Source organism: Aricia agestis, chromosome 2, assembly GCF_905147365.1.
Source record: "Aricia agestis chromosome 2, ilAriAges1.1, whole genome shotgun sequence".
NCBI lineage: Eukaryota > Metazoa > Arthropoda > Insecta > Lepidoptera > Lycaenidae > Aricia > Aricia agestis.
This window is the reverse complement of record NC_056407.1, coordinates 8727697-8755234: the sequence shown is the minus strand read 5'-3', so window position 1 is coordinate 8755234 and position 27538 is coordinate 8727697. Positions and strand designations below refer to the sequence as shown.

Sequence of the window (27538 nt, the reverse complement as noted above, 5' to 3'; positions counted from 1 at the left end):
TAGATTCTAAATACTAAAAATACAAGTTCGACGTTCAGTACGATGAAAAAATTGTGTCTTTTAATTTTCTTTTTTATTAATTCGGGTGTGATTTGTCGTGGAGAGTTGTTCACCGCTTTGTCTGACTTAGAACCGCTGCTGACGACGCATAAAAAAGTTGTTGAAGATTTAGAAGACTACATCAATAGAGAAGAGGAAAGGCTCAACACACTAAAACGGTAAAGGCTAAAGCGGATGTCAGTTACAGTTAGTTAATTTGTATTCATTTTTCTCTTTCGCTTAATATTTTTCACTCCATGTGATTCTTCTGAATTTGAAATAAAACATTATTGCCGAATGTATCCTAATATTAAAGATAAATAACGCATCCATTTCAATAAATTACTCCTGTCCACTTCACGATATCAACTTAACGAACTTATTATTATTAGAGGTAATATTTTATATTACTATTACTATAATATATAAATATTTATATCATAGATATGTACAAGTGTACAAACGAGAACATGTGAAGGCGATGGAAGACATACCGAACTATATCGGCAACCCTATAAACGCGTTCACACTCATCAAGAGGATGACCACGGATCTGGCGTACATCAAATTGAATATTGATTTAGGAGTAAGTGAGTACCAACATACTAGTAGTCTTAAAATGTTTTATGCTTATCCATGTCGCATTTAAGGTACCTACATTTTTGAGTTTAATGCTAGCAACAATTTCTTAGAACATGCGAGCAATTAACGGTGTCACTCTTTATAAACGAGAACCCGAGGACCCACTTACCCCACGTGATTTGTATAAAGCTAGCAGCACTTCCCTAGAACAAGCACGCAGCACGATGATGCCAGTTACCCCAGTGCCCATGAGTTTTGAATAAAGCTGGCAATGATTTCCCAGAACATGCAAGAAACATCAGCATCATGCAGTACGAGGACGCCACTTACCCCAGCGCGGAGGACTTACGCGGCGCCGCGCGCGCTCTCACGCGCCTGCAGGAGACTTACCTTCTCAAAATCGAAGATCTCGCTGAAGGAATACTTAATGGAGTTGTTTATGGGTGAGTTGATTTCGACAGTTATACCACTGAGGTTATACCTTTCAGTAGGCACCTACTTTTTGTATTACCATTTTGTTTTGGACTATACAGTTTGTCTCTTTTACAGTTCTGCAATGAACGCGAATGATTGCTTTGAGCTAGGCATAGCGCTATATTATGAAACGGAGTACAGAAATTCCTTAGTGTGGATGTTAATCGCTCTAAAAAAATACAACGAAGAGATCTCCTCATACCCATTAACTGAAATAGATATCCTTGTGTACATTACTTTTGCAAATTACATGCTAGGTAAGGTTTTACATTAGTATCGTTTTTTCTGTTTATGATTCGGATCTTATAAAAAATGTTTACTATTTAGGAAACGTCAAAGAAGCCGAAGAATGGACGAAAAAAATAGTCGCCATAGATCCAACATATGATATAAGTAAGCCTAATGCCACAATTGCCGAACAGGAGAGAAAAAAGAGACGAAAGGGGGTCAGTTACTATTGATATACCTGTACTGCACTACATTGAACGTTGAGAGACATAGTGTCCCAGAAGAACAATATGCTTTTGTGTATTAAATACCGACCACGTTAGTTTTATTAGGTGCTTCTTTTTATATTTATTTCAAGGATACCGGAGAAGATTCTCTTGAAGCAGAGGTAAAGCAAACACCTAAGGATTTAAGAGATCAGAACGAAATTTACAAAACGCTGTGTCGCGGAGAGATGGATTTATCGCCTCAAGTAGCGAAGGAGTAAGTTTTGATAACGGTTCTTCTGTTCACATCTGTGATTTTGATTAATCATTAAAGCAGGGTTCAACTAATGTTCCAATGTTATTTAGGTAACGTGTATAACGAGCACGAACGAATCATCAATCAGGGAAGTTCTTACACATGGTAAGCCCGGTTCAAGTTAACGCTAAATTAAACTATGGTTACGGTACTGTACTACAGTTTGCGGTAGCAGTGCAGTATGGCGTATATGCCCATAGCGCCAGGCAAAAAATAAACACTGATAGCCAATCACTATAGGTGAAATTAGGAGCAAATCTCGGAAAATCGAGGTACCCAGTATATCACCACGTAAAAACTTGTAGTTTGACATTCTAAGAATTCCGAAAATTCATATATAAGTGGATGATCGCAAGTTTTAAAATCAGATTTAAAAACTTTTTTGGAAATATATCGTCTATGCGTTTTACGTTTTTCGTATAAATAGAAAAGTTGTAAAGAATTAAATTTTCTACAACTTTTCTATTTAACATTTTTTGTACCTTGAACTGTTTTTAAAATAGAGGGCGTAGAGCGCGCGGTCAGAGAATTACTTGAGGTCAACTGGTAGTCTTGATCAAAAACGGATTCCTGGAACCTGTCATGGTTATTTTACCACCTGCTCCAGATGATTTACGCAATACAATAGTCTATAACTGTAAAAGTGGCTGTGGCTCAAGATGTGGATGTAGGAAAACGGGGTTACAGTGCTCCTTAGCTTGCGGCCAGTGTAATGGACAAGTTAGTCTCAATTCTGTACCATATCAGACCGGTAGTGATGATGATAGAACTTTTGACCCAGAAATCATGAATGCCATCGAGACAAATGTCGTTGATGACGTTAATGAAGAGGAAAGTCCGCAGCAGAGGGACCATGACGATGATGATGAAGAAGAAAAGAATTGAAATTAGAACTAATTCTCGAATTTTTTTTTAAATAAGTATAATTTACATAAGAATTAAAATACAATTTAAGTACTTACTTTCCTCAACAATTTCTTAATTACATGTCCAGGTAAGTGTTATTAAATAAATTGACACTTAATTAAAAATAGATAACTAACCAAAAAAATTTAATCTAAAAGTTAAAAATCGGCCAAGTGCGAGTCGGACTCGCGCACGAAGGGTTCCGTACCGTTATAGAGAAAAAATAGGCCAAAAGTTGTGTTTTGTATGGGAGCCTTAAATTTTAATTACCTATATTTTAATTATTATTATTTATTAAACTACACATAATATAATTAAGGATTCTGTAAAAATTTTAACTGCCTGCTAGTTCAGTTAAATTGTATTTTTGCTAGGAAAGTTTTGGGGTAGTTCTGATTTTTTCATTCCATTTATGTTTTGGGGTGCTAAATCCGAATCTGAGGTTTGCGGACAAAATTTCGTGACGCAACATTAAAAAAACCAGAAAAAAAACTTTTTTTTTCTCTTTTTTCCGGTTTATTGCTTAAAACTCGAAAACTATTAACTTTTGGTAAATGGTCTGTTAACAGAAATTAAAGTACTTGAAATTCTCTACAAATAGCAGTATTTAGTTTTTTTTTTCAGACGAATCGTTCGGTTTCTAGTGCGAGTTGAAAATTGTAAATTTTTAGCAGTTTATGCAAAACCCACTTTTTACATTTCAATATTTAATTTTTATGGATGCTGTCATTTGATAAACGTTACCTGGTTTTCCACACAAGTTATTAAAAAGAAAAAAGGCAAAATTTATGCAAATTCAGTAGGTATCAAAAAAAGGTAGAACTCGTAACAAAATAAAACTTAAAATCTCGTTACTTATGATCATATATTATTAAGATTATAAATTATAATATGCAAAATTTATATGAGCCGTTGTCTTTTGGAAGGCCCTGGCTGTGATTCTTCGATAACGATGAGTCCTGGTTCAGCTGGATCATTCTGGAAAATAAAAGTTTAAAGTTAAGTCATTTATCAAGAAGAGATGAAGATTGCAAAATAGATTGTGAGATTAAACATACCTTCATCGTACTGAGGTTCTTCGATGGCATCGGGTCCTGGCTCAGGATCTGATTGCTCCATCATCAGCGTCGGGAGTCGTTCTCCTGGAAAGTAAAAATAGGTGAGACACATATCATATATCAAGGAGAGATGACTACAAAATAACTTCTGAGACCCAACATACCTCTTTCTCTCTTTCTTCAGTTTCTTTTATGTCTAATGTGTATGTCAGAGCTGTCTTCTGGGGGCTCAACATTGTTACACAGTCCTTCGCATGATGTGCATATTGGGGAACAATGGAGTCCCGCCTTCCTGCATCCACAATTGCGTTGACAGCCCTTTTTACATTTACATGAAATGTACCGGAGATTGAGTTTGGTGCAGGGTCCAAAGTAGTTGGTACTGGCACGAGACCACTACTGGTTTTTTTCCATCCCCACTCACTTGGGTCTTTTTGTTGCTCGTTAGGTGTGGCTTGACCGGATAGCCACTGCTGCACCTGGTAAACTCTCAGTGAATGTTCTCGTGCAGCAGCTTCAGTTGGGGGCAATGCGGAAATGTTGGTCTCATTTTTAAATGATGAAGATACGTATGGTTTGTATCTTAAATCGTTTAGTTTCGTCTCTTTTTTTCCATATAGAGCCGTGAGAAACATGTTTCCTGCTGTGGCAATCTCATCTTGACTTGAATTAGGGTCTTTGAAAACTTCAATGACCGATTGCAAGTCTTTGTTCTTCTGTAGGACTTTCAGAAATTTCAGTTTCCCTTGATTAAACAATGCAAATGCAATGAAAAAACCTTTTAATACAAATCTAAAAAGTGGGTTTTGCAGTTACACCAGTACAAATTGCCAATTTTCAACTTGCACTTGAGACCGAACGGTTCGTCTGTACAATAACCAAAATAGTGATATTTGTAGAGAACTTTAAGTACTTTAATTTGTGTAAACATACTATTTACTAAAAGTTAACAGTTTTCGAATTTTAAGCAAAAAATCGGAAAAAAGCAAAAAAAAGAAACGGTTTTTTCTGTTTTTTTAAATGTTGCGTCACGAAATTTTGTCCGCCAACCTCAGATTCAGATTTAGCACCCCAAAACACATATGGAATGAAAAAATCAGAACTACCCCAAAACCTTCCTACTAGGGTCACTTTACAGTACAAATTTACTGAATCATGCCTGTTGTCATTATTGTTATCGAGCAAAAAAAGCCAAAAAAAATCATGTTTGTAGTATAGGAGCCCCGCTTAAATAGTTATTAATTTTATTTTGTTTTCAGTATTTTTTGTTATAGCGGCAACAGATAAACATAATATGTGAAAATTTCAGAACTTTAACGGTTCTTTAGATACTGCCTTTTTTTATAACATGGGGAAATGCTTTACGCATCCCCGGCAAATTGGGGATATCGGCCGGGGGACTCCTGTCAACCCACTAAAACCCCATGGTGCTCCACTCATCGCTTAAAGCAGAGTTGCGGGTACGATAGAACCTACCGCAACTGTACCAGCGATCATCTACAGCCCCGACACCACCCCGCTACTCGGGGGGCCGCGATGCGCAGGAACACCTTGCGCATCGCGGCTCTCCCTCTAGGACTCGGTACAATGGGCGGCGGTGTCCCCACACCACCGCCGCGAGTACCCGGCTAATGTAAGTCGTCGCGGCCACTCCGTCGCGTGCGTCTTCTCCTCGGCCGTCTCAAAGGATCGAGCGCTTCCCGTTCTCTCCTGCGCTCGGCCTCCTCTTTTGCGATGATGACTTCCTGGGCAAAGTCATCTACTGCCTGCCATGCAATCTCACTGTTCAGCATTGCCCGGATTATCACTGGCAGCGAGAGGTCCATGCCAATGACTGCCGTAAGGGCCGTACGTTGCTCCATCCAGGAAGGGCAAGTCGTCATTGTGTGCTCGGCCGTGTCCCTTTCGTCAAGGCAATGGTCCCTTTCTCTCCTAGCTATCTGACACAAATACTGACCGAAGCAGCCGTGCCCGGTGAGCATCTGCGTCAGATGGAAGGAGAGTATCCCGTGTTTCCGGTTCACCCACTCTTTAAATAGTGGCCGGATTGCCTCTATCAGGGCAACGCTTACCAGCGGTTCTTGTAACCGCTCCGCCCAGAGGTCTAACGACCTCTCACTAGACTCAGCCCTCCACCGACGCACGGCGTCCGGTAGGGTCGACCTCAGATAATGCTCCGACCGCGCGCTCTATGCCCTCTATTTTGAAAACAGTTCAAGGTGTAAAAAAATGTTAAATAGAAAAGTTGTAGAGAAATTAATTCTCTACAACTTTCCTATCTATACAAAAAATGTAAAACGCACAGAAAACGAAATATTTGCAAAAAAGTAAAAACAAAAAAAGGATTTTTGTGACTTTTTGATATTAAAACTTGCGACCATCCTGCTAATATTATAAAGGCGAAAGTTTGTTTGGATGTATGGATGTATGGATGTGTGAATGTATGGATGTTTGTTACTCTTTCACGCAAAAACTAGAACGGATTGTAATGAAACTTTACAATAATATAGCTTATACATCAGAATAACACATAGGCTACAATTTTAACTGACTTTCAAAATGGGGGAGGTGTTATGTTCGTTTTCGTATGTTCAACGATTACTCCGCCGTTTGTTAACTGATTTTCAAAATTTTTCTTTTGGTATATAGGGTATCATCCCAATTTGGTATTATATTCACAAAAGTGGTGATCTGATGAAGGATGCATAAGTAATCGAGGGAACTCCTCAAAATTTATATGAAAACATGTGGTGACTTCGGTTTCGTGAGAAGTATTCTAAGCATATGCTACCAACAAGTAAGATTTTGCACAGGTATACCTGGTATACCGTGGTTCGGAAGGTGCTGAGAGAACTCCTGATTATTTATAGATACAAGTTTGGGAGTTTCGGCGTTGTTTTAAGAACGGAAAGCATATGCTACTATGCAAATTACATTCATCATCATCATCACTACGGTAACGATATGGTTATGACTTAAGAGCCTATAATGACCCTGTCATTCACTCGTCACTCGAGTTTGTTAAGCGATAATTGAAAAAAATCTATACTTAATATTATAAACCTAAAGAGTATGTTTGCTTGAACGTACTTATCTCAGGAACTACTGGTCCGATTTAGAAACTTATTTCAGTGTTAGATAGCTAATTTATCGAGTAAGACTATAGGCTATATATTATTATCACGCTAAGACTAATGCGACCGAAGAAATTCAGGAAAATGTGGGAAAAACGTGGGAAATGTTAGAAATTACGAACAACTGGAGCAATTTTTATGGCAATATTTGGCACAGATATAGAGTAGACCAAGTGAAGGGAGGGACCAAGGGAGGGACATAAAAGCTATTTTTTGTGGGAAAATGTACGGTTTCTGTAAAATTCCTAATTTACGCGGGCGAAGCCGCGCGGGACATCTAGTCCAATTATATTTTGGAAACTGTTTTAGGATGCCAAACTACAAGTTTTTACGTGGTAATATACTGGGTACCTCGATTTTCTGAGGTCAACCCCCTATAGTGACTGGGCTATGACTAATTTAGTGATATAAATATGTTGTTTATCCTGTGTCCGAACTTACCCTGATCAGCTTTAAGGCGAGGATAAACCTCAATTTGTTATTCCGCGACTTCTGGTTTACCTAGTTCCAATATAATAACGAAGTTTTAAAAAATATGAGGTATAAAGCACAATATTTAAAATACCTTAAACCATAAACATTTTAATAAAACTTAATACTTTGGCTGTAATTAATTTACAAACTCACCTCCCATAAAAATCTATTTCATCGAAATATAAGTATTAACTAGGATAATTATATATTTTATTTGAATAAATTGTTAGTTAATCTATATTAAAAGTTCTTTAACCGAATAATTTTGTTTCTTAATGTTAATTTCCAAAGATATTTAAAAAAAACATGAAAAATAGAGAAAATCCGCTTGAGTGACTTCAGTTTTATGCTAAGCTAAAATGAATCTTATTGCGATGCGTATACGCTTGGTCTTTGGTTGTGTGCAAAGTTATAGTTTTGGACTGAGATTAATCCCCGCCTTAAGTATATTAAGTAATATGGAGGTGGAGGACGTCGTGAACTACATCAGTAAGAAGACATTCCTCCACTTGAGGGTCAAACGTCTGCAGTCTCGCCACAAGGTCAACTTCAGTTCATTTGTGGTGAGAGTACCGACGCATCTTATGTCGACCTTCGAAGCGGAGGAATTCTGGCCGACTGATGTGGTCTACCGAAGGTTCCGGAAATGTAGTTATTAAGTGTATACATATAATTTATATGTATGTTAGTCATTAAGGTATATATTGTATGGGCCTATGTAGCCTGATATAAATAAAATAAATAAAATATAAGCTATGTTTGTTTTGTAGTGTCAAAAAAATCAAATGAATGTTTGGCATCAAAAATATGAGATTAACTACTTAACTTGTTAATTTAAGACTAACCTGTCGTTATCTGACGGAGAATCATCCGTTCCTGCGTCTGGCGCCGATCAAGATGGAGTACAAGTACCGCAACCCCGACATCGTGCTGTTCCACGAGGTGCTCAGTGACTCGGAGATACAACATCTCAAGGAGCTCGCGCAGCCAAGGGTGATTCAAAATGGATTTCTTCTAATTCCATGCATTCTGAATTCCGAATACGGGTTTCCGGATGAATAAAAACGGTTGTTTGCGCTAGTTTCTCGGAATACCAAATCGAAAGTCTACATTAGGAAATCGAATACGGAAAACGTGTGTATGCGGCCAGCCTTATTTTCTTAAAAAGTTATTCCTGTTTTATGCAACACAATAATTAAATCCTTACAAATCTTTTAAACCTCAATAATATTTGTTACTTGTTAGTAAAGAGTAAACGCAAAAAGTACAGCTGTCAGCACTTAGATATGTAGCAGTTCGTTCATCGTCGATTGAAACAAAGAAAACTATGCCATCCGTCTTGCCCATCTTGCCCCATTTTCATTACCCCATCTTACCCCATGGTAAGGGGCAAGATGGTTTTTCCTATTAAATCATTATTTTATTTAAAAAAAAATGCTAGAAGTTCATATCCCAAAGACTGAATAAGCATAATAAACGTAATGATTATACTGAATTTTTGGTATGTTCCTTAGATACCCCATCATGCCCCCCCTTCCCATACGTTCTTTGCAGAACGATTTTCTTCTGTGTTTCAATCTTCTACGAACGTATACAAAGACGGCTGGCGCTCTTTTCGGAGCGTAGTTTTTTTTTGTTTCAAACGAACTACTACAGGTACAAGGACGCAGCCCCAAGCAAAGGCTACATAAAGCTTTTGCTCGAGGCTTGACTACGCAATAATGCGTAAAATCATTAGTTTTTAGGGTTCTGTACCCAAAGGGTAAAAACGGGACCCTATTACTAAGACATCGTTATCTGTCCGTCTGTTTGTCTCCAGGCTGTAACTCAAGAACGGTAATAGCTAGAGAGTTGAAATTTTCACAGATTATGTATATCTGTTGCCGCTGTAACAAAAAATACTCAAAACAAAATAAAATTAATATTTAATGGGGCTCCCATACAACAAACGTATTTTTTTTTGCTTTTTTTGTTCAATTATTTTAGCTTCAGCGAGCCATGGTGCGCGATGCTGTTTCGGACAATCATAGACTGGACTACCGCATTAGCAAGACGGCCGCGCTAGCTGACAAGGAGTCACCGGTGATAGAAAGAGTGACAAGGCGAATCGCGGATTTCACAGGACTGGACATGGATACTGCCGAAAATTTGCAAGTTGTGAACTACGGCATAGGTGGTCATTATTTGCCACACTACGATTTTGCCACCGTAAGTCGCTCCTTAATCCGTAATCTTAGCATCTGTTTATCTACATTCTGCGACTTTTTGATATTGTAAGTAGAGAATGTTATTATTCAACAAATTTACTATTCGAATAATTCGAATATTTTACAAAAGTTTTCGAATAATTCGAATATTATTAGAATAATTCAAATTTTTTGAAAAATGCTGAAAACTCTGAACAAAAGTAACAAATAACTCCGTACAACCATGTACAACCTATTTTGTTAATACTACGAAGTAAGCAATTCTAATTTTTACTTTTATCTACATAAATATTTTATCATTAAACACTTTAAAAATGTATATTTTAAGGTTACAGCTGGGCAATAAAAGAAAGGCTGTAAAGTGTAAACCGTTTTCAATCGTAGCACTTTTTACTTTTCTCATGTGATATAGCGATATCTCTTGAAATAAGTCAATGGATACAGATCGTGGGCGACCATTACTGACGATACTGAAATCCATGACTGAAAGGAGTTTATAATATCTTAATTTTCATATCTTTAGGCAAAATCGTTATTTTGCCTAAAAACATGCAAATAAATTTATTAGACGTTTCTAAAACATGGTCAACGGCGACGATGAATGGTCGTATACTCATTAGTTAGACTAAAAACAGATTTATATATTATAATATTATCATTAAAGGTGTAGAATATTCATAAATAATATTATTTTTCTGAAATAAACTTCATTATGTTCTTATTCCATGTTAATTTTATGTTTGATAGCATTTTAAACAAAAATAAAAAAATATTTTTACTATTCGGATTATTCGAAAAATAATTTTGCGAATATTCGAATAATAAAGTCGTCGAATATTCGAATAAAACGAGTATTCGAATATTCGAATAACATACCCTAATTGTAACCTTTCTCTCACAGTCGCGGAATACACAGTTCGCAGATGAAGTGGGGAACAGAATAGCAACAGTATTATTTTATGTAAGTAAATAAATAAAATGTAAGTAAATAAATTATATTATTATTTAAGTAAGAAAAAGATGGCGTGATGAGCTGGAAACATACCAGCCAGGCTGGCCAGCGGTGGCACAGGAGCGAGCACAATGGAAGACCTTGGGGGAGGCATTGATTAGTAATATATGAGTCAATGGGCCTTTGCCCAGCAGTGGGACAGCATAGGCTAGAAAAAAATAATTAAGTATGTAATACGGATTGAATTTCAAATAAATAAAATATACATTGCAAGAAACTTAATATGCGCATATTGTTCGGATATTTAGATGTCGGATGTGGCCCAAGGTGGCGCCACGGTGTTCATGAAACTAGGTTTGAGCCTGTTCCCGGTGCGCGGGGCGGCCGCGGTGTGGCTCAACCTGCACGCGTCCGGCGAGGGCGACCTGGCCACACGCCACGCCGCCTGCCCCGTGCTGCGCGGCTCCAAGTGGGGTAAGTGTGACACAACTTATACAGCGTGACGGACTTCTAATATTTATTGCAGGTTTTGGTTAAATTCACATAATATATATATTTTTTTAAATATTTACAGTAAGCAATAAATGGATTCATCTCGTTGGTCAAGAGTTTATAAAACCTTGTGGGCTGGAGTACCAACCAGAAGGTATAAAAGAATCATTAACAAGGCTTGTTAATAAATTAATTTAAAAAATAAAGTTTTGGTTTCATTAAGTAAAAACTTATTTCTGGGAATATATAGAAATATTGAACTAATAAAACTTCAACATAATATAGCTATTAGCTATAGTCGAGATAATAATATTATACATAAGTGATAGATATATTATATCTCTATAGCTATATTGTTGAAATATGAACAGTTGAAATGTTAACACTTAATATTATAATGTACTAGATGCCCCGCGCGGCTTCGCCCGCGTAAATTAGGAATTTTACAGAAACCGTAGGTACATTTTCCCATAAAAAATATTTCCCCCGTTTTTCCCACATTTTCCTGAGTTTCTTCGGTCGTATTAGTCTTAGCGTGATAATATAATATAGCCTATAGTCTTAGTCGATAAATGATTTTATTTATTTATTTATTTATTAAACTACACAGACGACTGCAAAGATTCCGGAGATATTTATATTTGGCTAAGTTCTCGTCGGTGGGTCGTTTCCGATATCGACACAAAGCTCGGTTGCGCCTGGCCATCACGGATTTGATGTCCTCCGAGAGCCAAGGTGCCGGTGAGTGCTTAATTTTGACTCTTCTGACAGGAGCATGCCTATCAAAGATTTTGATTAGGAGTTCAGTTAGCAGCGTCACCTTCCGGTCAATATCAATCTAACACTGATGATCTATCTAACACTGAGATAAGTTTTTAAATCGGACTCGAAATCGGATGTAGTTCCTGAGATTGACGCGTTCAAGCAAACATACTCTTCAGGTTTATAATATTAGGTAGGTATAGATTTTTTTTATTATCGCTTGACAAACTATGAAATGGTATAATATGGTAGTGATGATGATGATGATGATGAATGTAATTTGCATAGTAGCATATGCTTTCTGTTCTTAAAATAACGCCGAAACTCCCAAACTTGTATCTATAAAGAATCAGGAGTTCTCTCAGCACCTTCCGAACCACGGTATACCAGGTATATCTGGGTGCAAAATCTTACTTGTTGGTAGCATATGCTTAGAATACTTCTCACGAAACCGAAGTCACCACATGCTTCCCTATAAGTTTTGAGGAGTTCCCTCGATTACTTATGGATCCTTCATCAGATCACCATTTTTGTGAATATAATACCAAATTGGGATGATACCCTATATACCAAAAGAAAAATTTTGAAAATCGGTTAACAAACGGCGGAGTAGTCGTTGAATATAAGAAAACGAACATAACACCTCCCCCATTTTGAAAGTCGGTTAAAATTGTAGCCCATGTGTTATTCTGATGTATAAGCTATATTATTGTAAAGTTTCATTAAAATCCGTTCAGTAGTTTTTGCGTGAAAGAGTAACAAATATCCATACATCCATACATCCAAACAAACTTTCGCCTTTATAATATTAGTAGGATTTTTGTTACCACTACATTAATAACTACTATTCCTAAAAACCGGCCAAGTGCGTGTCGGGCCACGCGCTATATAGGGTTCCGTAGTACCGCTAGTTTTTGAAGTTTTTGTATATTCAATGAATATCAGTTACTTTCAAAGGAATTTGAACGAAAAGTTCCTTTATACATCGCCGAATACATTTTTTTAGTTGATCGACTGTTACTCAATAACATATGAAGTCTTCTTATCCGTGATAGTTTTCCTTTTAAATTCAGCATATTTGACTGGATTTCCCAAACCGCTTTTTTGCGCGGCAAGGCTGAAAACTATGTTATTTTTTTAAGATATCGTTTTCATTTTTGATTTTAAAAGTAAAACATAACGCTTATAATTTGGGCCTATCCTTATTTTTTTAAAATAATAATTATTTTCCAAGAAAATAAACATAAATAGGCGATTCCCAATTTTGGTGGCTTGTCGTCGAACTATTTTACTCAATATCGAGACCGATTAACAGAAAACTTGATACTGGATTAGATTTTTATTTTTATGTAGTCGTTTTATATAGTTGACTCTTCATTATATTATATGAATTTTATTGTACTAACTTCTATAGTTAAGTTTTTATGACACAGTTAAGGTATGTCGAGGAGAATTTTTAAATTTTTGGTGGGATTTACGAAACTACAAAATACCATTTATCCCGCACAAAAAATATGCCATTTACTTCATTCAGCCACACGCTTACCAGTTTAGGAAGTGGCTGTGGGCTGGGTCGTACCAGTTTCCAGCGAGAAATGAAAGAAAACCGTTTTATCACAAAACCCCCGATTTTGTGCAGTTTTGGTGTACTTAATCCTTCGATCGTGGATTCTTGGAAATCTATTGTTATTCTATTGTGTCTCGCTCACCGGTGAGCTTATGGGGGGGTTAAATTATTCTACTTGTGGCAATAATATCATGTTGTTATTTTGAATATCAGTAGAGTTCTGGATTGTTTATAGTTAAGTTAATGTGCTATAACTTTAGGTAGTTTTTTTTAAAGATTATTTTTCTCGCAAATTCCAATTTTGGTGGGTAAATTTTGGTGGGTAAGAGGGTGTGTAAAACATTATTTTCACAAAATACCATTGATTCTTGAAGCATAAAAAATATGCTATTCACTTCATTCTGTCACAAGCTAACTCGTCTAGGTAGTCGTACCAGTTTCCCGTAAACACCTAATCCCCAATTTTGGTGGAAACAAAAATTTCCACCAAAATTATATAAAAAATGCAAGTTGTTGAAATCCACTCATTTCCTACTCCCGTGAATTTTTTCACTTTTCCAGAAGCAACCATTTAGCTAGTAGAAACGGATCCCTTAATCGGAAAATGATCTTTGAATACTCATAATATTTTTAAAAAACCTATCCAACGACACCCCACACGATGGGGTGGACGCGAAACGCGGACCATAAAAAAAATTTAAGATTTCATGTACCATTTTGTCGGCATCATTAATATGTGCATTCATGCCAACAGCTATAGTCCTATAGTCTCGGAGCAAAACCGCGGACAGAAAGACAGACAGACAGACTGACAGACGGACGAACAGACGGACAGACGGACGGACAGGCGGACAGACGGACGGACAGACCGAAACTATAAGTGTTCCTTGTTGACTACGGAACCCTAAAAACGTCATTAAAACTTATTTTATTAAAAATATTATCTTATCTCATTTTTCCAATTAGTTCCAATGACCAAGTCCTATTTTCACTTACCCGATTGTTCTAAATAACATACGATAAAACGACAATATAGTAAATTTGAAATTGCTCGCTTTTATCACGCATGGTATGTTTTTATATTCTTTCGAATAAATTTCATCAAAATAAAGTCACTAGTTATAACTAGCGCTATATTACCATGTGCAAAAGAAAAATATTTTGGTGTTTAGTTTTAATAAATTTTGGCGTGTTTTCACGTGGAGAGCTATTCAGTGCCTTGTCAGACTTGGAACCGTTGCTGAAAACACATAAAAGGGTTATTCACGATTTACACGACTACATCAGTAGAGAAGAAGAAAGGCTTCATATTTTAAAAAGGTACGATAATTTTACTTGATTTGAAAATGAAGACCCACCATTGACTTGTTTAAGTGTGTCATATCAAGTCATCTTCTTACCTCAATCTACGTGTCCAAAATTATAGGTATTTAAAAATTTACAATCGAGAACATGTGAAGGCGATGGAAGACATACCGAACTATATCGGCAACCCTATAAACGCGTTCACACTCATCAAGAGGATGACCGCAGACCTGGAGTACGTCAAACTGAATATTGATTTAGGAGCAGGTAGGAAAGCGAATTGACAAAGTAAGCAATAGTTTAAACGTGGGAGAGCCGTTCTCACAGAAAACCGGCGTGAAACAGCGCTTGCGCTGTGTTTCGCCGAGTGAGTGAGTTTACCGGAGGCCCAATTCCCTTCCCTATCCTCCCCTATAACCCTTCCCTTTCCATCCCTACCCTCCCCTATTACCCTATTCCCTCTTAAAAGGCCGGCAACGCACCTGCAGCTCCTGATGCTGCGAGTGTCCATGGGCGACGGAAGTTGCTTTTCATCAGGTGACCCGTTTGCTCGTTTGCCCCCTTATTTAATAAAAAAAAAAAAAATAAGTACACATGAAATATTGAGCTTTTCATAGTTTTTGCACAGTTGATATTATCTATATCGTTTTTTTTATTTTTTATTATAATTAATTGAATTTAAATATGCATGAAACAGAACAGTCGGCATCATGCACTTATCCCATGCACTTTGTTTATTGCTAGCAACAATTTCTCAGAACATGCAAGAAGCATCGGCATCACGCAGTACGAGAACGCCACTTACCCCAGCGCGGAGGACTTACGCGGCGCCGCGCGCGCTCTTACGCGCCTGCAGGAAACTTACTTTCTCAAGGTCGAAGATCTCGCTGAAGGAATACTAAATGGAGTTATTTACAGGTTAGTCTACAATAATTATTATTTACATAATATTAATTTCTTACTACAGTCCAAAGTGTGTCTTTCTGTCTATCCGTTATATCGAAAAAAATGTACTGTATGTTTAATTTTGGCGCAAGGAAGTTGTGGTCATCATCAAGTTAATAATAATAAAAATCATAATCGACCCAAAAAATATTCCTGTCTACCATTTTTCAAGATCAATAAGGCAAGTAAGTACAAAAAGTAACCAGTAAAACAAAAATTATTTTGCAGTTCGAAAATGAGTGCAAGTGACGGTTATGAATTAGCCAAAATATTATTTAACGAGAGTGATTACCAAAACTCCTTGGATTGGATGATCACAGCTCTCCACAAATTCAAAGAAGAAAATAATTCTTACATGTTTGAAGAAATCGATATACTTCAATATATAAGTTTATCGTATCATTTTTTAGGTAAGTGTTGCTATTATAAAACTTTGATTTTTTTGCTTTTCCTTAATTAAATAATACTTTTTTGAAGGTGATCATAGAGAAGCTTTGAAATGGGCAATAAGGATGATTGAACTAGATCCACACCATTCAGATGCGATAATAAACATAATTAAATTTCAAAAACATATTGAAGTGGAAGAGGCAAAATTAAATGCGGATGACGTAAGTTTGCTTCTATGCACTATTACAAACTCAGATTTTAACTTTGACAGAACACGAGTTTAAATTAGCATGGGTTTAAATGACGTGATGTACTTACACTGTTTGATTTATACTATTTTGTATATCAAATTAAAAGATAGAACTAAAGTAATTAACGAAGAGGTGTTAGCTGATTCCTGTGTTATATGGAGTCCTAATATATTTATATGGATTTTAAAGGAAGCTGACAAAATATCAGACGAGAATAATAATGTGAATGCAACATTAGAAGAAATAAAAGCGCAATTCTTTAGTTTTTCTAATGCTCTGTGTCGGGGAGAAGTTGAGGTGCCACCTGCAATAGCCAAAGAGTAAGATGATAATTTTTAGACTACAAAAATTGTAACTCAACTCTACTAACCTGAAAAAGTAAAAGATTCTATTAACAGAGAGTGTAGCCTGGATTATTTCAAAGAACAATACTCAACAAAAAGTATTTGTCGAATATTGTTCTTTGATAAGTCGGCAAAAGAATTAGGGCCAAAATCAGTAACTGAATTATCAAGCCACATTACTAAAAATGTACTATTTCAGGTTAAAATGTCGTTATTACAACGAGAACTCATTTTTGAAATTGGCACCAATAAAGATGGAGTACAAATACCACAACCCGGACATTGTAATATTTTACGAAGTTCTAAGTGATGAAGAAATAGAAATAATTAAAAACATAGCCCAACCACGAGTAGGTTATTTTTTTTTAAATTACATTACCCCCTTTTAAAATAGAAACACAAGCGTTACTGGTCATACAATATTTTATCCTTGTTTGTCAAAACACTTTTGTAACATATTATTATTAGACAAGGACGAAACATTGTATTCTTATGTGCACTATGTGCAAGCAAAAGAGGAATCCTATTGCTAGGGAGGTTAGAAAAATATACTTTAGTTAAGTATATAAATATTAAAAATTGAATGAAAAACATTTAATCTCTATTTAAAGCAATACTTGTCGATAACAGAAATAATAACATTTGTAACACAACAGTTAAAACGAGCACTGATTTACAACACTGAGTCTAAAAGATTTGCGTCAGCGGAGAAACGTATAAGCAAATCGGCCTGGCTAGTTGACAAGGAGTCGCCAGTGGTAGAGAGAGTGAGCAGGCGTGTCGCGGATTTCACAGGATTGAACATGGACACTGCTGAAGATCTACAAGTTGTCAACTACGGCATAGGTGGTCACTATACACCGCACGTTGATTATGCTCTCGTAAGTCCTCCCCCCATACAATTATCCTTAAACATAAAAAGCCATAAATAATAGTTAAAAGACTAAAGTGCTGATTGAATATATTTTATTGTTATAAAATATCAAATCATGGGCAAATTCTTTTTTACAATAATTTCCTAGTAATAAAGTATTTAATAAAATTGTATGTTTAAGTAAATATATCTTTTTTTATCACAGCCTGAACATACTCAACAGTTTTCCGATGAAGTTGGTAACAGAATTGCAACTGTTTTATTTTACGTAAGTAAATAATGCAAAATATATTGCAATGTAAAATTATTCTAACAGCTCTTCTAAATCCACATGCCCTAAGGCTCAACTCACGTCTCACACTGGCAATTCATAAAAACTGGTATTTTGTAGCAAAATAATAGTATTTGTAGCGCCACAATTTGCATGTAATTTTTAGGGTTCCGTACCCAAAGGGTAAAAACGGGAACCTATTACTGAGACTTCGATGTCTGTCCGTCTGTCTGTCTGTCTCCAGGCTGTAACTCAAGAACGTTAATAGCTAGAGAGTTGAAATTTTCACAGATTATGTATATCTGTTGCCGCTATAACAACAAATACTAAAAACAAAATGAAATTAATATTTAATGGGGCTCCCATACAACAAACGTATTTTTTTGGCTTTTTTTGCTCAACATCAATATTGGCAACAGGTAGATACTTGAATTTTTCTTAAAGTCCTTAGTTATATGTGTACTATATAGTAATAAATTTAAAATAAAATAAAAAATTAAGGGGGGCTCCCATACAAAAAACACAATTTTTGGCCTAATTTTGCTCTATAATTTATTTATTTATTTATTGTTGTAAGGACACCAAACAGTACATACATTGAAAAACTTATAGAAATGATCATAAATAGTCAAGAAGAGCTGATGCATGTACCTTAGTAGGTGAGTGGTGACACAGCATTTACAATAGCAAGTTCAGGCAGAATATTATAACATCACAATAATTAATTTAACTAAAACTAACAGTAAAATTAATTTTATACTTAAATACAAGAAACAAAACTAATAATAGCAAAATAAAATAAACAGCAGTCAAATAGGATAATATAGTCAAACATATAAATAGTTAAAAGTATACTAAGTAATTAATGATTAAAATTAGTGAAATCTAAAATGACAATATATAAAATTCATAAATTATTTCATTGATATTTAAATTAAATTAATAAAACATGTAAAAATTAAAAAATATAGTTTCAATGTATATATTACTTTACCATATTATACAATTAATAAAAATAAAAATAAAAACATTGCATTTCATTTAACATAAAAGTGACTAAAATTTTCTTTTTAAATTGGTTGAATGATTGGCGAAAAATGTCTATGTCAGCTAAATCATTATTAACAATATTATATTCGTTACTCATTCTAAGGATTGGTGCGTTAAGACCTAGATTAGTTTTGCAAGGAGGACCGCGTAGGATCTTACTTATCGGTCGTCGAGGCAGGTGGTACGGTACGAACACTGAAAAATATTCTAAAAGTTCGCAGCAACCTATATGGCCATTTACTATTTTGTGAAGTAATAAAATACCATGCATTATTCTTCTAGTCCTAAGGCAAGCCATATCAAAGAAGGCAAGGCGACAAGAATAAGGGGCCCTATGTGAAATGCCGCTGGAAGTAAAGGCCAGGTATCTAGTAAAAGACCTTTGTATCCCCTCAATTATTTGCGAAAGAATAGTGGTTTTAGGGTTCCAAACAGTACTAGCATATTCAAGTTGGCTTCTTACTAAAGTGTTGAATAGACAAATTTTTGTGCTTATAGAAAACCCCTTGCTGTTGCGCTTCACAAATCCTAGAGCTTGCGACGCCTTTTTGACGACATTGTCGACGTGAGTGCTAAAACTGAGGTTAGTGTCCAGTGTGACACCAAGATCACGTATTTCTTTTACTTCCTTGAGTGCAAAACCATCTAGTACATAATTTGAGCAATGAGGCAATTTCTTTTTTGTAAATTTAATATAAAATCACTTTTTTGGGTTCATATTCATTTTGTTCTGAGAACACCATTTGCTTAAGCTATCTAAATCAGCTTGTAAAAGTGCTGATTCTCTTAGTGAGTGAACGGTCAAATATAGTTTTAAATCATCTGAAAACATAGATAAAATGCAGTATCTTATTACAAGAGCAATATCATTGATAAATATAGAGAAGAGCACAGGTCCAAGGTGCGATCCCTGGGGCACGCCTGATGGACCATCGTAAAGCAATGACTCAAATCCATTAACACTTACAAATTGTATTCTTCCTTCAAGATATGAAGCAAACCAGGTCAGAAGTGTGCCAAATATACCACACGCCTCTAATTTAGACAACAACAAGACGTGATCCACCTTATCAAACGCTGAGGAAAAGTCGGTATAAATAGCATCGACCTGTGAGCCTGAATCAACTACACGTGCGATGTGTGAAGTATAAGCCAGGAGATTGGTCTCAATTGAACGGTTTTTCCTAAAACCATGTTGGAAGTCGTTAAGAATGGGTTCGATATGAAGTGAAAACGTTTGATAAATTATGCATTCAAAGAGCTTGGAGAAACACGGTAAAATACAGATAGGTCGATAGTTGCAAATATTGCTTTCATCACCCTTCTTGTGAACTGGGATTACACGAGCCTTTTTCCAAAGTGATGGAAACTTCCCAGTGCACAATGAGCGATTGAAAACAGTAGTAAGTGGGGAACTCAAGTTTTTACCGCACTTTTTGATAAATATCGGGAAGTTTCCATCACTTTGGAAAAAGGCTCGTGTAATCCCAGTTCACAAGAAGGGTGATGAAAGCATCATTACCCTTCTTGTGAACTGGGATTACACGAGCCTTTTTCCAAAGTGATGGAAACTTCCCAGTGCACAATGAGCGATTGAAAACAGTAGTAAGTGGGGAACTCAAGTTTTTACCGCACTTTTTGATAAATATCGGTGGTATACCGTCAGGCCCACAACCTTTGTGTATATCAAGCTTCTTAATTTGTGCAAGCACCTGAGCTTCGGATATGATAATTTTACCTAGCGTTTGACCATTACAGGGAATCGGTCGCTGCGCGAGACTAGTACTAGGGACGTACACAGAAGAAAAATGAGATGCCAATAAATTAGCAATTTCGGGACCAGTGTTAGCGCATTTTTGATCGAGAAACATTTGAGCAGATATACAGGGTTACCTCGTAAGTCGACCTAGATCCTTTAAGGGGCTATAATTTAGATCATTTCTGACTGATTTGACTATGAAACACCCTATCCTAAATCCAATGGTTTTCGAGATAAACTAATTTTAAGTATTTTTCATAAAAAGTCCATTTTTTGCCTTTTGTTGTATCTCCTTTTTGTAATCTGAGGCTCTGGTATGTTTGTTTATACGTTTTATTTTAGAAGATAAATTGCTTTATCCATTACAATAAAAAAAAATACAATTGCAGAATAAAATGAGTCGTAAAAGATGGAGAAAAGTGAAAAATCAAACAAGAAAAAAACCTAAGATGTGTCTTTCTTTAAGCGATACTTAAAAAAAATCTATGGAAGTCTGTTTGCAGATGAGCTTAAAAACATCTCCGTTTTGTCAGCTATCCAAAAAGGTATAACATTATAGGGTAATAGCAGTTTTTATTACAAAAAACTCAGATGATAGCCTCCCCGGGCATTGAAATAAAAATATTAGTTAGTTCTAAAAATTAAACAAAAAAATGTAAACAGTAAATATTTATTAAATTTTGTTTTTACAGTTCATTTTCTACGTGTCCGCCTCTGTTTCGGACACAAATTCGCATTCTTTTTCTCAAAGCACTTTTAACTACTCCAGTTGTTAGTGTAGTTCGCATTTTATCGGCTGCATCAATAATCTTTTGGCGTAAAACTTCTACACTCGTTATGGGATTGGGGTCGTCATACACCAAAGTCTTCATGTGTCCCCATACGTAATAGTCCATGGGGGTTAAGTCGGGACTTCTGGCTGGCCATGGTGTAGGTCCACCTCTCCCAATCCACTTATTGGGATACGTCGTATCTAGCAATTGTCGGACTGATCTTCGGTAATGTGCAGGACAACCGTCGTGTTGAAACCACATATTTTGGGTGATTTCCGCCGGTAAGTCCTGCAATAGTTGTGGTAATTCTTCAGTCAAAAAGTTTTCATATGTTTCTCCATTTAAATTTTCGGGTAGAAAATATGGGCCAATTAAATGGTTACAAACTATACCCATCCACACATTCAAACTAAATCGCCTCTGGGATCCCTTTGCTCTTTTCTTTTTTGGATTTCCGTCTGCCTTTGAGGCCCAATAGTGAGCATTGTGGTAATTTGTTATACCATCTTTGTCAAATTTGGACTCATCAGTCCACAAAATGCGTTTAAAAAAATTTGGGTCTTCTAAATCGGCATGCAGCATAAATCTGCAGAAATCCAATCTCCTCACAGGATCGCCTTCTTCGATGACTTGTACGGGCGTGTAATGGTATGGGTATAAGCCAGCTGTATGGACGGTGGACCACACTTTCCACTGCGAGCATCCAAGATCTCGGGCAACAACACTCGTTGTTGTAGTTGGATCTGATCTAAATCGTTGTACTATATCGTTATCTTGTTCGTCGTCATCATTAACACGTGGACGACCCAGGTCAGACCGTCGTCTTGAAACTGAACCAGTCTCTCTAATTCGTCGGTAAACTCCATCAAACACACTGACATCTGGGGCGCGGCGGTTAGGAAACCGTCGTGTGTATTCGGCACGAGCTCTTGATGATACACCATCGCAATATCCGTAACACAATAACATGTCAGCATATTCCTCGTTCGTATAGGCCGCCATTTTCAACAGTTCCAAATCAGAAGCACAAAACAAAGTCCACAAAGCAAGCACAGGTAGTCACGAAGATAAAACGGGATCAGTCCAGAAATACAAGCCGAGTCAAAAAACAGAGAGAGCACAGAGCAAGAATCGCATCTACCACGGACGAATCGCATGAGCAGACTAAGCTAAATCTTTTGTTTAGTCATCCAAACTCCAAAGTAACTCAAACTATCTTTTTTCTCACTCCCACATACACAAAACGTATCTCATCTCGCTCGCACGTATCCTATTTCAAACAAGGATACTTAACAAAAGACCGGAATTTTTGCTACCTGTGGGCCTTTTAACAAAGTTTTTTTTATGAGGTTTTGATGTTACCCTATAATGTTATACCTTTTTGGATAGCTGACAAAATGGAGATGTTTTTAAGCTTATCTGCAAACAGACTTCCATAGATTTTTTTTAAGTATCGCTTAAAGAAAGACACATCTTAGGTTTTATTTTTGTTTGATTTTTCACTTTTCACCATCTTTTACGACTCATTTTATTCTGAAATTGTATTTTTTTTTATTGTTATGGATAGAGCAATTCATTTTCTAAAATAAAACGTATAAACAAACATACCAGAGCCTCAGAATAAAAAAAGGAGATACAACAAAAGGCAAAAAATAGACTGTTTATGAAAAATACTTAAAATTAGATTATCTCGAAAACCATTGGATTTAGGATAGGGTGTTTCATAGTCAAATCAGTCAGAAATTATCTTAACTATAGCCCCTTAAAGGATCTAGGTCGACTTACGAGGTAACCCTGTATTCGACTTACCCTTACGTTTGGCCTTAACATAGCTCCAGATGGCATTTGGATTGTTTTGTATGTTATGATCTAATTTGTTCTTGTAATCCATGTAACATTTGTTTAAAAGTTTATGACAACGGTTTCTTATAATGTTAAATTCAATCTTATCTCTGGGATTGTTGTATCTTAAGTAGCGGCGCCTAATTTTATTTTGCTCATTTCTGAGTTTAATGAGAGGCTTGGTGAACCACAGCGGATAGTGTGACTGCGCCCTTTTACGCTTAGGAACGTGCGATTCAAATAACTCGTATTTTATTAATAAACTCGACCATATCGTCAACATCATCACATCATGTTAAATTATCGGCCCATTTGATCGTACCAAGGTGTACATTAATGGCTGTGTAATCAGCCCTATAGAAGTTATAATCTCTGCGACATTTTGATTATGGTACGGAACCCTTCGTGCGCGAGTCCTTTATTATGGCTATTAGCAGTTTAAACAGATAAAGTCATAAAGAATTAAGTCAATGATTATAACGACATTACGTTGCTAAAATGTAAATAGAAGTTATCCATGGTGCAATCTTTTCACATAATATTGTGCCGACTTCATGCTAATATTAAATGAGCTACTTTCAGATGTCGGACGTAGCTGAAGGCGGTGCCACAGTATTCCCGAAGCTGAGCTTGAGTTTATTCCCGGTGCGCGGGGCGGCCGCGGTGTGGTTTAACTTGTTCCCATCTGGGGAAGGTGACCGCGAGACCGCCCACGCCGCCTGTCCCGTGTTACGCGGCACCAAGTGGGGTAAGTGTGTCACACCGCGTGACAATTAATGTGGCGCAAGATGGCGCCACGGAAGATGTATGTTTATAATATTTCTTTATGTATCCTCTTATCTATTAATTAACTTTATAATCTCACACATTACGTTGTAAGTAATTCTTATTTTTACAGTGTGCAATAAATGGATTCATATGGTAGGTCAAGAGTTTCGGAGACCTTGTGGGTTAACCAGGGAGAAGACAGGAAACGACAGTGATTTTAATTCAAGAGTTAAATAAGGTTGCTTTTCTTATGACGTGAAAAAAAGCTTATCGTTAGTGTACTTGTTACAAAATAAATATGAAAACCACAAAACTATTTTTATTTTACTTAATTCCAATATGACTGAGTATAATATTATTCTGCTAAGTAGTCTAATAACTTATTTAGGATTCAACGCGTCTAGCATGTCTCATAGAACTTTTTTAACAATAAACTTTTACTACTTATTATTGATCTCAAAGCTTGATAAACATAAAAATACCAAGTACTTACCTATTATTACCAGTCTCTCAAGTTATTATCACTTATCATTGTTTTTCGTTTCGATGTAGATTGTAGAATCGTGGAATGTAGAGCAATTTATGACAACAAAAACGTTACATATAGACTTATCTGTTTACTGTACATAACATTCCTGTTGTTTGCACATTGCTCTAGCACAGCGTTTCCCAACCTTTTTCAGCAACGGACCCCCAGGAAGTAAAGCACAGTTTTCACAGACCCCCTTAATAAAATTAACAGCAAAAAATCGGATTACGTATGGTCCAGAGATGACACCGCGGACCCCCAAACATATACTCGCAGACCGCCAGGGGTCCGCGGACCACAGGTTGGGAAACACTGCTCTAGCACTTGACTCATCTTGTTTCTTCTGGCCGTAGAATATAGGAACGTCCCATACCAAACAAAGTAAGTACATGCGTAACACTCTTCAGCATTGCAACCTACTATGTTTGCTGTGAATCGTTCCAACTTTCAACTTCTGGAGTCTTCTGTTCTCTTCCGGGCTCTTGACTATTTCTTTTTTTCATGGGGAAATACTTTTCGCATCCTGGCCTAAAAATAATGTCGCTGAACCTAAAATTTTTTCCCACCCCACCCTACAACACCCACATCCACCGCCCACGGCCTGCCAGCACGCAGATTATCAGAAAAGGTTGTTTAGGGAAGTAGCTAACGGAGTTTTAATACATCTAAAGCCACATGACCGATTTGGTCGCCAGCTCTCCGTCGATTAAGAATAATAAAAAAATATTTTATTTCGACCCACACTTTTCCTCGTCTCGGCGTGAAAACAATGCTGCAATGTAGAGTTTACATACAAATTACACCTTAATCACAGAATATATATTAGTTGCCTTATTACTAAAGCGAGGTGGCAAACCAATGCATACGCATAAGAACATCTAAATTTTTACATGCAGCACGTATTGTAATGTATAGAATCGTACTTACCATGTTCTTACACTGCACTCTCTGTCACAATGGCTCATGATGGACTGGTGTCGGTTGGAGACGTGTCGGTGGCTAACGACGCAACCGGAGCCCGGTGTAAACATCCACCACGATCGGACAGACGCACATAGCGACCGACGTAATGCCGATTATAAGGCTAAGGTCACACGAAAAAACTTGGTGCTGTATAAACAGCATTAACATAATATTGAAAACTCAAAAAGAGTCTAGAGTAAATACCTGTGATGATTGAAGTTACGGGAAAAGAGCGGGCAAATAACCTAATGCCCTAACGACTTCTACCACATTTTAATGGGAAGCGAGATGGCGGTTGATTTTCTCAGGCTCAATAACTATGTAAAATTAGGCCAATTACAAATTTTATTATTAAAGGTCCGATACTTACTTAAGCCTGTCAAATGTTTTGGCAAGCCTTGCTCTAGGGCCTAGGCGAGCATGTTGGTAGATCTAGCTTTCACACAAACTTGGTACGCACTACTTTCTAAAACAAAATAAATAATCAGGTAAATATGTAGTTAGTGTAGTCTATACTTTATATCATATATTCACGTGGCTTTCAATTCTTCGGACATCGATGGCACACGCTGTTTATATTCTGGTGAAAAATCTTTGGAATTGGTAAATAATAGCGCCTGCCTTTGTAGCCAATTTGACTTAATTTTAACTACTAATTGCATATACAATATTTATCTACTAGGTACTTCGAATAAGAAGTTATTAATTAGTATTGGTTCCAATTCTAAAGATGCCAAAACAAACTTAGCCCAGTAGGGTTAGCTTAGCCTTGTATGGGAATCTGAAATTAATTAAAGTCAGAATTTTTTTTACACCAATGAATAGCTTAAATTCAAAAACTCGACCATCCCCGACGTGTGCGTTAGCCGCTATATTGGTTTGAAGATCAAATCTTTTTTTAGACATCATAAGAACTCAAAATGTATAAAATTAAATTTACGACAAATTTAGTCCTTATCATTTTCGTAAAAAATAAAGGAGATAATCTCCTTTATTTTTTATTTTTTAAAAAATAAAGGAGATAAAGGAGATAATCTCCTTTATTTTTTATTTTTTACGAAAATGATAAGGACTAAATTTGTCGTAAATTTAATTTTATACATTTTGAGTTCTTATGATTTTCATTGTAAAATCAATATTTAGGGAGATAAATGCAAAAACAAGTCAAAGTATAATTTCGCTTGTATGACAACTACTTTTTAGCACAGCTGCTTTTATACTTATCTACTACCTAAGTACCTACCTACAGTACTCCCAAATTAATAATGCGCATGCAAATCTTCGCTAATTGTCGTAATCACGAAAACACCGGGAATAGAAGCCATCGCGGCGTTACCATGATAACATCCAAGCAGCGAGACAGTACTTCAGTCCGGACCAACGCCTACAACTCTACAAGGCGCAGGTTCGGCCTCATATGGAATATTGTTCTCATCTCTGGGCAGGGGCGCCAAAATACCAACTGCTCCCTCTGGATCGTATCCAACGAAGGGCTGCTCGAATTGTTGACTGCCATAGTGTTTCAAACAGCTTGGACCCCCTGGAATAACGCCGAGATGTAGCTTCACTCTGCATCCTCTATCGGTTGTATCACGGGGAGTGCTCTGAGGAATTGTTCGGAATCATACCACCTGCAACTTTTCGCTATCGTCCCACGCGAAAAACATACCATCCTCATCACCTTGATGAGTGGCAGTCTTCCACAGTGCATTTTTCGCGTAACTTTCTGCCGCGCACTGTAAAACTATGGAATGAACTGTCACCAGCAGTATTTCCAGACCGATACGACCTGCAAACCTTCAAGAAAAGAGCGTATTCCCTCTTAAAAGGCCGGCAAAGCACCTGCAGCTCTTCTGATGTTGCGAGTGTCCATGGGCGACGGTAGTTGCTTACCATCAGGTGACCCGTTTGCTCGTTTGCCCCCTTATTTAATAAAAAAAAAAACGTCAGGCGCCTCTACGTCGCTGCGAAGCGCAGCTTTTCTTAAGTTCTGCGGGTCTAAAATGGTCACATTTAGCAATTCCTCTCAAGTCTCAATCAATTCAGCAAATGAATTGTCAAAACTGTCAAACTGACA

The 27538-nt window shown here is 36.7% G+C and overlaps 1 protein-coding gene across 6 annotated transcripts; it reads left to right on the top strand.

Moving 5' to 3' along the window:
• LOC121740024 (prolyl 4-hydroxylase subunit alpha-1-like) lies at positions 1-24283 on the top strand. 6 transcript variants are annotated; one of them, XM_042132708.1, is made up of 11 exons: positions 1-218; positions 484-629; positions 905-1064; positions 1171-1352; positions 1423-1541; positions 1682-1806; positions 8257-8410; positions 9404-9625; positions 10526-10585; positions 10885-11050; positions 24100-24283. In XM_042132708.1, the coding sequence occupies exons 1-11, from the start codon at positions 43-45 to the stop codon at positions 24204-24206; spliced, it is 1617 nt and encodes a 538-aa protein (XP_041988642.1). In that variant the 5' UTR covers positions 1-42; the 3' UTR covers positions 24207-24283. The 6 variants fall into 6 exon arrangements, with proteins under 6 accessions (XP_041988642.1, XP_041988641.1, XP_041988640.1 ...); XM_042132707.1 differs by lacking the exon at positions 24100-24283 and adding an exon at positions 11151-11274 and having other exon boundaries at positions 2-218; positions 9410-9625; XM_042132706.1 differs by lacking the exon at positions 24100-24283 and adding an exon at positions 11151-11274 and having other exon boundaries at positions 2-218.
• Positions 24284-27538: the final 3255 nt, after the last annotated feature.